The 12,166-nt window shown below is 41.9% G+C and overlaps 1 protein-coding gene across 1 annotated transcript in view; it reads left to right on the forward strand.

The window, feature by feature from the left end:
* Positions 1–3,969: 3,969 nt before the first annotated feature.
* The window catches only part of SHISA9 (shisa family member 9), a 1,225,124-nt gene continuing 1,216,927 nt past the window's right edge, over positions 3,970–12,166 (forward strand). Inside the window, exon 1 of the mRNA XM_089669418.1 lies at positions 3,970–4,737. Within this exon, the coding sequence (XP_089525544.1) occupies positions 4,220–4,737 (518 nt within the window). The 5' untranslated portion in view covers positions 3,970–4,219. The remainder of the gene's footprint in view (positions 4,738–12,166) is intronic.

Consider the following 12,166-nt stretch of genomic DNA (forward strand, 5'->3'; position numbering starts at 1 on the left):
GTGGTTACATCTGTGATAGTGCCAACTATGCCAGTCCTTTCTACTCCCTTACTGTATTCATACAAGCCATGCTATCGGTTCTCGTATTGAAAAGTGCTCTGTGAGTAGAGGACAGGTGGATGTATGAAAGGTCCACTACTTCCAGTTACAGAATGACTGTCATTGTGGAAATTGATAGTTCATTTGCTATAAATGAGCACCAGGGTAAAAGGGGCTGCACAGTCAACAATCAAGGAGTGGCTGTCACAGATGCACTGGAAGATCACCACTGTGGTGGGAATTTGGGTGCAGAGGACTTCAACTGAAGTCCTTCAGAGGACTTCAACAGATTTCAACTGAAAAGAGGAGCCATCAGCACACAGGACACTTCATTCATGGTGAGTACTGTCTCTAGTCTCTGTCATCTTTAGCCCCTTTGTGCCTAAGGATAAAACAAATCTTAACACCTAAGCACAATTTTGCAACTTTGACATGTGTTAGCAAAACTGTACATATCATCGCAACTACTTTGTGCATCCAGGTGGACTATAACTTGTTTTTTTCAGGACAAATTGGGCTTTCATTTGGTGGTAAAAGGTAATGGATATCTCCTGATTTTTTTATTACCAAATGAAAACTGGCCCAAAACAGTAAAAAAAAACCTTTTTTGAATCTAGCTGTATATTTCTTGCTACTACCTGACAGTGATACTAATTTAAAAATTAAAAAAAAAAGCCCTGACCAAAATAAATAAATAAAATTGACCCTGACCTTTGACCCTGACCCAAACAGTAACCTTCGCACAGACCTAGATAAAACCTTGATCTAGGTAGTTTTGTTTATTGTTTTACTATTATGTTTATTTTTTTATTCATTTATTTTTTACACACAGTTGTTTTTTGGTCTGTAGAAGGAAGTTGAAAGATAACAAACTTTGACCCTTTCATATGGGGTGGATTCTGTTTTAATCAGCAGAGAACCTACCCACTGATCTCCTGCTGATCAGAGCAGTTTAGGCAGATGACAGGTCCGTGTTCACTCAGATTCTGTAGAGCAGACACAGATGAAACCCACTCTACTCAGGTGTAAATGGATCACATTCTGTTATTTTCAAGAGTATCAGATTGGATCAGAGGTAGGCAGGTGTAAATGGACACAATCCCATTTACACCCATCGGGGTGAACCGTCTGATATGACTGTTCATGTAAAGGGGAATTAAAGTGGTTATAAAGGTTTGTTTTTTTGTTCTATAAAGCAATAGTTCATCTTTACCAAAAAAACTACCTATGCACATAAGGGGTGTCTGTAGATAAAAACAAGCTGTGCAGCTCTGACTAGAATACTCCCAGGATGTTCCTAAGCGAGGCTTAGTCATTAGTGAGCTCTCAGACACTGAGCTCAGACCTACTACATCAGGGAAGAGAAAGAGCAAGTGAGGGGGTCTGAATCGGAGAAAAAGCTCACTCCTGTGATGGAGGCGGTGAGCAATAATGACTAGGCCTCACTTAGCAACATCCTGGGAGTATTCCCGTCAGGCTTCATGAAGTATGTAAATGGCCTACACCTATAGCAAGGATATTATTCAACTTTAGTCAGAGACACACTGTTTTTATCCACAAACACCCCTTACCTGCATAGGCAGTTCTTTGGTGAAGGTGAACTATCCCTTTAAATTTATAAACACATCATACTTGCCTGCTCTGTGCAATGGTTTTGCACAGAGCAGCCCCAAGCCTCCTCTTCTTGAGTCCCCCACCAGCGCTTCTGGTCCCTCCCCCCTGCTGAATGCCCCCAGCACCCCCTGCTTACCCTGGGGGCACTCGTGCGTGCTTGCTCCCCAGTCACCTCTGTGTGATACACAGAGTGTGGCTCAGTCCTGCCTCCCTTATCACTGGCTGTGATTGACAGTAGCATTGACAATGGCTCCAGCTGCTGTGTCTCAGCCAATGGGGAGAGAAAGACTCAAGAGAGTCTTGGCTTCTGTACACATCCCTGGATCGAGATGCAGGGGAAACTGCACACTGAAAGTATAACTAAAGGCAACACTTTTTTTTCTTTAGTTTTGGACAGACTGGAGAGGGGTTAGAACACCTGTGAGCTTTTATTGCTGGTTGTGCCTCCGTTAGGGAGATTCATCCTATTTGTCCTGTTTTACTTTCACTTTCAATGCTAATGGTAAATAAAATCAGACATTTTGGGTTGTCCCCAAAAAAGTAATATTGGGGGGAAATCTTCCAATGGGAACACTAGGTTCTGGTGGCCCCCAGGGAATTCCCTTAATTTGCAGGGATTTCCTCTCACTTCCTGTTTTGACTATGGGACAGGTTGTGAAGGGAAATCTCCCCAATAAGGCACAGATGACAAAAAATCAACCAGCAGGCGTTATAACCCCTTGAAAATGAAAGTAGTTCTATTTGAAGATTTTTACCTTCATCCTTTACAACCACTTCAATGTGGTCTTAAACGCTTGGCTTTTTAAAGAAATAACAAACATGTCATACTTACCTGCTCTGTGCAATGGTTTTGCACCATTGCACATAGAGCTGTGGCTCGGTCCCACCTCTGCTCTCTCCTCATTGGCTCACAGGCTGTAATTACAAAGAAGAAAATGGTTGCACACCACCACAGGCCTTGTTCCAAGTAGAAAATATTGAATGATTCATGGTCAGAGAAACAGCACAAAAGAAAAGCGGGCTCTATGTTGACTTGTTTCACGCAAGTATGTGCTTAATCATAACCTCCATTCAGGCTATGAACAAGCACACATTTGGGTGAAATGTGTCAACATATAGTCTGCTTCTCTTTTGTGCTGTTTTTTTGATTATGGATCATTAAATATTTTCTACTTGGAACAAGGCCTGAGGTGGTGTATGACCATTTTCTTCTTTGTCTTCAATATACGGTGGCAAGCCAGGGTGAGCACCTGAACGGGAATACATCTATTATACTCACCTGAGCAGTGGATGTTTGGTTTGCTCACTGTCTGTGATTGACAGCAGTGGGAGTCAATGGCTCCTGCTACTGTCTCAGCCAATGAGAAGAGGGAGTCTTGGGATAGCTGAGGCTATGTGCCCGTCGTTGACGAGGCTCAGGTGAGTATTGAGGGGGCGGTGGAGGGAGCAGCACACAGAACATGTTTTGCCTTCATGCATTAAATGCCTTCACAACCACTTTAATCCAGAAACACACAGATCACATTTTGGCTGTTTCAGCAGGAACCTTCAGAAATTCAATCTGTGTGTGATCCTACTGTGGAATAGTCCTGCTGGAAACCCTTCTTTGATCAGTGGCCTGCAGCCAATGACTGCAGCTGCTGATCACGGTATTTTAACACAAGTGCCCCTGATGTCAGAACAGAACAGCACACCTTTGTTATGTGGATGGATATGTTTTTGTTTTGTTTTGTTTTTTCATTTAGCCTGCTGGTTAAACTCAACAACAAATAACTTTACAACCAGGAACATAAAACAAAAAACCCAGCCACTTTTACATTTTTGTTTGTGGCTCTAATACCCCTTAATAGATATCCATATGTGAAAAGAATCATTTGGATTACAGTGGTTACAGAATGTTTAATACCAAGATCACTGCGTGTTTGTGTTTGATTTGCTGTGCTCAGTGATCTGCTCTCAGTCTAGTAAGGTGCAGATTGCAATGTTTACATAGAACGTGACATTTGTAGAACAAGAGGCTTTCCATGGCAGTTTAGTAATAGTACTAGAACAGTGCGGAAAAAAACCCCAAAACTTTCTTATCGTCTCGTGTGCCATTGCTGTCTGTACGTGCAGAAGAACAGTGAGGTAAGCGAGAAGAGGGGATATTATACTGCTCACGTTTAAAGCACATTCCTTCTCATCTTTTGGAAGAGCTCCCTGTTTGCTCACGACCCATGTCATCCCTCCCTCAGTCTGAACTCCTCCTCTATGTATTCCTCCCCCTTCCCTTCTCCTCCTCCCTTCTCTCCCCATCCCTCTCTCTCCCTCCACTACTCCAACAGTCCAGAATCCCCTCTGCTCTTCTCCATTCCACAAGTGCAGATGAGTTAGTGCTGCTGCTGGAGATCAGTCCAAGGAGAGGAAGGCTCATCACTCCTCGTTGGTGGTGACTGCAGTGATCACATCTAGTAGTAGATGATGGACCTGGACTAATGGGCTGAGCCTTCCTGCCTTCTGCTCTTCATGGTTGTATGGTGCCCCTTTGGATCTTCCATATCAGTACAGAGGAAGAAGGCTACTTATCATGAAAGGAATCAGGGCGATCCTCTACTATTTCCTAGCGGATCTTTTGACTTTCCTGTGCTGTGCCCAGGTAAAAGGTGGACCTCACTTTGGGAGCACTGAAGTGGTTTCCGACGTCAACCTGTCCAACCCCGGAGATCTGGAGTCCTCCGAACCACCCCAGACAGCGGAGGGTTGCCGGGGCTATTTCGATGTCATGGGGCAATGGGACCCTCCATTTAACTGCAGCTCCGGGGATTTCCTCTACTGCTGTGGTACTTGTGGCTTTAGGTACTGCTGTAAGTTCAAAGAGGCCAAATTGGACCAGAGCATCTGCACCAACTATGACCGACCCATCTGGCTGCAGCCTGGGAAGACCCCTCCAAAGATCGACGACCCCCTGCACGACCCGACCAGGGATAAAACCAATTTGATCGTCTATATCATCTGTGGAGTTGTAGCCGTCATGGTCCTGGTTGGGATATTCACCAAACTTGGGCTGGAGAAAGCGCACAGACCCCAGAGGGAAAACATGTCAAGGTTGGTCGCCCTTAACCCCTTCTTTATTAGGTCAACTGTTCCTCTTCTCCTTCTTTTGTAGCGGCGGATGGTGCGCAGCCTGTCATTGGTCGCGTTCAGCACTTGTCGCTGTCCACTACTTACTACAGGGCTCAGCTGGCGGAGCTTGGACTACAAGTCAGTATTGTGGCTGAGCTGTGACAAAGGTTTGTTGTCACCATATAGGAATGGGGGGATGGGGGGGATGTGCAATTCAGGAATGGATTTCCAGTAATAATGTGGTGTCAAGGTGTGATCAGGGCTGAATCGCAAGTGCAACACCTCTCCATGTAAAATATTATTTTCTTGTAGGTGAACTGTCATATAAACAAATATACCACCCACACAGCAGCTGCAGAGATCGTCTCATTTGCAGCCGAGGATATCTGCTTCAGTTGCATCTTGTACATGTTGTGGAACTGGGCTGTGCAGCCAAGGAAGCAGCATCATGGGCTGGTGTTAGGTGGTGTTAGGGAGCACATGATCCACCTGCTCGGTGGCTGTGTGTAGATCTGGGGCAGACTGGCTTCATTTAAAGACGTCCCCTCGCTGCAATCAGCTAGTGTTACCATGCCCACCCTTTATCATAGCTCCATTATTAGCTATGGTAGAGGAAAGGTGTGTGTGTGTGCGCGTGTTTGCACATTTTCTAGGTTATCCTTTGCATGTGTTTGTAAATTTTTTTTCTAGGTTATCATTTGTATGTGTGTGTGTGTTTGCACATTTTTAGGTTATCATTTGTATGTGTGTGTGTGTTTGCACATTTTTAGGTTATCATTTGTATGTGTGTGTGTTTGCACATTTTTAGGTTATCCTTTGTACGTGTGTGTGCACATTTTTAGGTTATCATTTGTATGTGTTTGTTAGCACATTTTTAGGTTATCATTTGTACGTGTTTGTTAGCACATTTTTTAGGTTATCATTTGTACGTGTTTGTTAGCACATTTTTAGGTTATCATTTGCATGTATGTGTGTTTGCACATTTTTCTAGGTTATCCTTGTGCTGGGTAATTACCACAGAAGGGGGTGGAGGAGTAAAAAGTGGAACACAGAGGGGGCACAGAAATGAAGAAGTGCAATGCATGCCTTATTAGAGATTCAGGGAAATGACTGTTGTGAATAGCAGTATAAAAAAGCTGAAGCAACATAGATACATGAGAAACCACTGAAAGGTCTTCAGGCACAAAGGAAGAGAATCAGAAACTAAGGCAGAGATCTGTGTGGGCATTGGGCATATTGACAGTATGGGACAAAAGCCCGTTTTTCACATCATCTTAAAATTCAGATTGTGTCAGCTTCTGTGTGAATACATAACGTATTTTTAACTTCTCTGTTCTCTATGAATCATTATGCTAATCTTAACCACTTGATAGCAGATGGAAATATGTGGCTGGAGATAAAAGGGTTTGACTTTTATTGAACTGAAAGGATCAATTTTTTTATCTATCTATCTTATAATTACCTATCCATCTCCGCTTTTTCTACTGATTATTCTTATTGATGAATGTTTATCACAAAAAATCCATGGACCATGTCACACTGGCGATCCTGTCGCTAATGGCAATTTGCCAGCAACAGGATCTCTAAGAGAGCACTCATCTGCTCCTACAGCGTTGCTCTCCCGCTGGCTGTACCAGCGAGGTGTCGCCCTGTCGCTGCTCCATTTCTGTTGAGCAAGATTCTGCACGGCCCTATGTCAGATTACCACCAATGGCACATTATAATATTGCTAGAAGGACAGTTTATTGACTAAGGTGTGCTTCACTACCATATTTAAGCTATTTTCATCACCTTCGTTGTCGTCATCATCGCTGGCGTCACAATCATCACAGTAACAGAATCCAGGAAATCATACACAATATATGGAAGGACAAATCATTTATATAAATGCCATGGTATATGTTGACCCTTAGCAATCAAAACAATGTCACTTTTCTTCAGTTTAAGAATAGTCAGCATATTGAATAATGACTTTTGATTGGTTACTCCTGGTACCTGCACTTGTCCCTCTTACGTTAGGGCCTTAGTGGACGCATGACTAAAAAAATACACTGCGTAATATGTAAACATACAGAAGGATAGTACAATACTGCATGCTATTAGCTGGCTTCTTGCAGAATATAACCTACTTTCTCCTGGTCCACATGTGTTTGTATATAAATTATAATTGAATTATTCACTTTACTGCAGATATACATTGCGTGTCTGTTGTTTTTCTGTTTTACATCAATTAAAACAGGTTTATTGATTTTTCTTTTAAATTGTTTTTCTGCTGTCTTTTGGGAATTTATTCATTTAAGACATTTTGATGAATGCCTTTCCTTCTCAGTCAGTTACCAGTTACAGGTTGGACTGCAAAGGAGATGGATTGGAATGAATAGTTTATCTGTAGTGGAAAAAAAAAGCATGACAAAGAGGGAAGCAGTCTTTTTTCATAACACCCATCATTGAAATAAGTAGGTGTATTTCATTAGCAATCCAATAACAATAATGTTTAACTGGCTGGCCAACATTATAAAAATGAGACATCTGACTGGTTGTTGTGAATTGTAGTGATTTGCTTTTTGCACAGGTTTATTAGTAGGGATAACATTCTATATGGTTAATAAAACATTGTGATAAACTACAGTTCAAAAATCTTCATTTTAATACTCATGCAGAAGTGTAACTGTAAGGAGTTAACAACAATGTAAACAAGTCTGCAATTACAGTGTACATTTGTAGATGAACACCAAATAGGGGAAAGAGCAGTCCGTCTAGTGATTATTGCAAATTTGGAAAATTCAACTACTATTATAGGAAATTTAACAATGAAATATTATGAACTAAGGAAACATGAGACAAAGGTGGAAGAATGGTTTAATTACAGTGTACTAATGTACTAATGAAATGAGACCTAGAAATCATTATTTATTTTGCTAATGAAATATATGTGTTAAAACACAAATATTTTGCCATCAAGAGAATATTATAGTGAAAATTATACTTGTCATCTGCCCTAAAGCAGATTTAGAGGACGGATATTCTGTGCAAAATCACGTAAATAAATGTGATTTCGCATTTCCGCCACTGGGGCGCATTCACCTGCTGCTGGAGCACCACTTTTGCTGTGAATGGACACAGCAGAAGCCGATCAACAGGTGATAGGCAGTGGATGAGTGCTAGAACTTGTTGATCGCAGAGGAGACTGACAGAGCACAGCTCTGCCTACGTAAACAAGGCAGAGCTGTGTTATGTCAATGGCGATCTGCTAGATTTTATTTAGGAAAAAAACTAGCAGATTGCCTAGTAAAAACAGCACTCTGTATACACAAAAACACTGGCTAGGTACACAATTAACCCTTTCATCGCCCTAGATGTTTAACCCATTCTCAGCCAGTGTCATTAATACAGTGGCAGCGTATATTTTTAGCACTGATTACTGTATTAATGTCACTGGTCCCCACAAAGTGTTCCACTATAAGTCACTGATCACTGCCATTACTAGTATAAAAATAAAATCCAGTATATATACTGCCATTTGTAGACGCTGTAACTTGTAACTTGCGCAAACCAATCAACATACGCTTATTGGGATTTGTTTACCAAAAATATGTAACAAAATACATTTTGGCCTAAATTTATGAAAATTGTTTTTTAATTTTTTTATTGGATATGTTTTATAGCAGAAAATAAAAAAGTTTTTTCTTTTTTAGCTGTCAGAGTTTTTTCATTTATAGTGTACAAAATAAAGAAAAACCCAGAGGTGATCAAATACCACCAAAAGAAAGCTCTATATGTGGTTAAAAACATGGCATAAATTTCATAACTATGCAATTACCAGGTAAAGTACACAGCGAGGAATCACAAAAAATGGCCTGGTCGTGAAGGGGGGTAAATCTTCCCGAGGTCAATGTTAGGGTCTACTAAAACTTTTTTTACACTGGCTAAAAACAATTGATTACAAAGTAGTTACAAAGAGAAACAAAAAGTCTCAAATTGTTTAAATACTGTTATCATTGATGGCTAGAGATTGTAAAAAAAAGTTAAATATTCAGAATCTAATTCTATATTTTTTATTCATATCTTTCTCCCTGGAGCCTTGTTTGGAGAGTTTGTCTTAAATCAGTAGTGGTCAATTATCAATGCATGCAATTAGCAGATTTTATAGAAATTCATTACACAGAGGTCTGTTTGTAAGTGTTTGCACAGCCATCCAGAGCAGTGTGCTTGCAGTGAAGCACACCCCCCCGCCCCCTAATAAAACACTCCCAGCATACAGCTAACCATATGATCGCCCCTCATGTTAACCCCTTCCTGCTCAGTGCCGTTAGTACAGTGTCAGTGCTTTTTTTTAGCACCGATCACTGTATTGGTGACAATGGGGATGTCAGTGACACCAAGTCAGTTCCCCCCAGTGTCAGAATGCCCGCTGCAAAAAAAAAATTCCAGTATCTATACTGCCATTTGTAAACGATATAACTTTCATGTAAATCAATTCATTTACACGTATTGGGATTTTTTTTTGAGCAAAGACATGTCAGAGAATACATTTTGGCGCCCAGCAAGTGCAATGTCAGTAGGTCACTGTCACTTGATACATTGCACACAAAATCGCAGTGTTCGCAGAATCAGGCCTGATATCTGTTAGCACTTGCCAGTAAATTTTTTTTTGTAGCGGTTCAAGCAGTCCCTGACAGCCAGGTGCTCTTTTTCCCATGAGTCGCACAAAATGTCAATGGAAAGGTACTCTAGTGAAGAGGCCTACAGGATTCTGAGCATGTCAGATGAGACCGAAGGGAAAGACTCACTGACTCAATCAGCCTCAGAATACAAACCTGTAGACAGCAGTGGCACCCTGACAGATAGCTCATATGATGGAGAAGAGGTCCCTGCTAAGATGAGGCATACCCAACCCCGTTCCCAGGTTGCTGAGATGTTACAATTGCATGATGACTCTCATATGAAGCAGAGTTCCAGTACTAGTGCTGCTCTACCTTTTGGTGAACTGGCGAGCACCTTCAAACCTTGCCAGACCATTCGCATGGAAACCCATTACAGTTTCCGAATTTAAAGTTTTTTTGGGCCTAACCCTCAACATGGGTATTACTAAAAAAAATTAATTGCAGTTGTATTGGTCCACAGACTCGATACATCATATTCCCGTGTTCTCTGCTGCCATGGCCAGGCATAGATATGAGAGTATAATGTGTTTTATGCATTTCAATGACAACTCACTCTGTTGTCCTCGGGGTGACCCTGAATTTGACCTGCTCCACAAAATTCAGCCCCTTGTAAATCACCTTAACCAAAAATTTGCAGATGGCTATACTCCCCAGCAAAAAATCTGCTTTGATGAGTCCCTCATTAATTTTTCTGCCCGCCTTGCATTCAGACAATTTCTCCCCAGCAAGCGTGCCAGATATGGGGTCAAGATGTATAAGACCTGTGAGAGGGCAACAGGCTATACATATAAGTTTTGGATTTATGAGGGAAAAGATAGTCATGTGGAGCCCCCCCAGATGCCCAGACTACATGCGGAGCAGTGGCAACATAGTATAGGACTTGGTGTCATCCTTTTACCATATGGGGTACCACTTATACGTGGACAATTTATATTCAAGTGTGCCACAATTTACACATTTGGAATTGACATTCTTGGAATTTGGCGCATGTGGCACCATGCAACCTAATCAACGGGGCTTCCCCCAACGGCTTGTAAATACCCGTCTTAGAAAGGGGGAAAAAGCCTGCTTAAGAAATGAGGATGTCATTCAGCTGCAGCACCGACCTGTTTATTCTGTCAGCAACAGGGTCATGCTCTCAGAACATACAGTTGCAAGAAAAAGTATGTGAACCCCTTGGGATTACGTGGAGTTTTGCATGAATTGGGCATAAAATGTGCTCTGAACGTCATCTAAGTCACAACAATAGAAGAGCACAGTCTGCTGAACATAATACTACACAAACATTAGATGTTGCCATGGTTTAATTGCACATAACATGTAAACATTCACAATGCAGGGAGGAAAAAGTATGTGAGGCCCTAGCTTAATGACTTCTCCCAGAGCTAATTGGAGCCAGGAGTGAGCCAACCTTGACTCCAATCAGTGTGATGATATTGGATGTGTTGCTGACAGCTGTCCTGCCCTTAAAAAACACACACCTGTTTTGGGTTTACTGGTTTCAAGAAGCACTGTCTGATGTGAACCATGCCTCGCAGAAAAGAGCTCTCAGAAGACCTACGATCAAGAATTGTTGACTTGCATGAAGCTGGAAAGGGTTACAAAAGTATCTCCAAAAGCCTTGATGTTCATGTGTCCACGGTAAGACAGATTGTCTACAAATGGAGAAAGTTTAGCACTGTTGCTACTCTCCCTAGGCGTGGTCGTCCTGTAAAAATGACTGCAAGAGCACAGCGCAGAATGCTGCATGAGGTAAAGAAGAATCCCAGAGTGTCAGCTAAAGACCTACAGAAATCTCTGGCACATGCTAACATTTTTGTTGACACATCTACAAGAAGGAAAACATTAAACAAGAATGGAGTACATGGGAGGACACCACGGAGGAAGCCATTGCTGTCCAAAAAGAAGATTGCAGCACGTTTGAAGTTTGCAAAAGAGCACCTGGATGTTCCACAGCACTACTGGCAAAATATACTGTGGACAGATGAAACCAAGATTGAGTTGTTTGGGAAGAACACACAACACTATGTGTGGAGAAAAAAAGGCACAGCACACCAACATCAAAACCTCATCCCCACTGTGAAACATGGCGGAGGGAGCATCATGGTTTGGGGCTGCTTTGCTGCCTCAGGGCCTGGACGGATTTTTGGCATTGATGGGAAAATGAATTCCAGAGTTTATCAAGACATTTTGCAGGAAAACATACGACCATCTGTCCGCCAACTGAAGCTCCGCAGAGGATGGGTGATGCAACAGGACAATGACCCAAAGCATACAAGTCATTCAACAAAACAATGGCTGCAACAGCACAGAATACGCCTTCTGGAGTGGCCCAGTCAGAGTCCTGACCTCAACCCAATTGAAATGCTGTGACATGACCTTAAGAGAGCGATTCACACCAGACATCCCAAGAATATCGCTACACTGAAACAGTTTTGTGAAGAGGAGTGGTCCAAAATGACTCCAGATCGTTGTGCAGGTCTGATCTGCAACTACAGGAAACGTTTGGTTGAGGTTATTGCTGCCAAAGGAGGGTCAACCAGTTATTAAGTCCAAAGGTTCACATACTTTTTCCTCCCTGCACTGTGAATGTTTACATGTTATGTGCAATTAAACCATGGCAACATCTAATGTTTGTGTAGTATTATGTTCAGCAGACTGTGTTCTTCTATTGTTGTGACTTAGATGACGTTCAGAGCACATTTTATGCCCAATACATGCAAAACTCCACGTAATCCCAAGGGGTT

This window comes from Staurois parvus, unplaced genomic scaffold (assembly GCF_062004578.1).
Source record: "Staurois parvus isolate SC_StPar_1 unplaced genomic scaffold, SC_StPar_1.0 ptg000075l, whole genome shotgun sequence".
NCBI lineage: Eukaryota > Metazoa > Chordata > Amphibia > Anura > Ranidae > Staurois > Staurois parvus.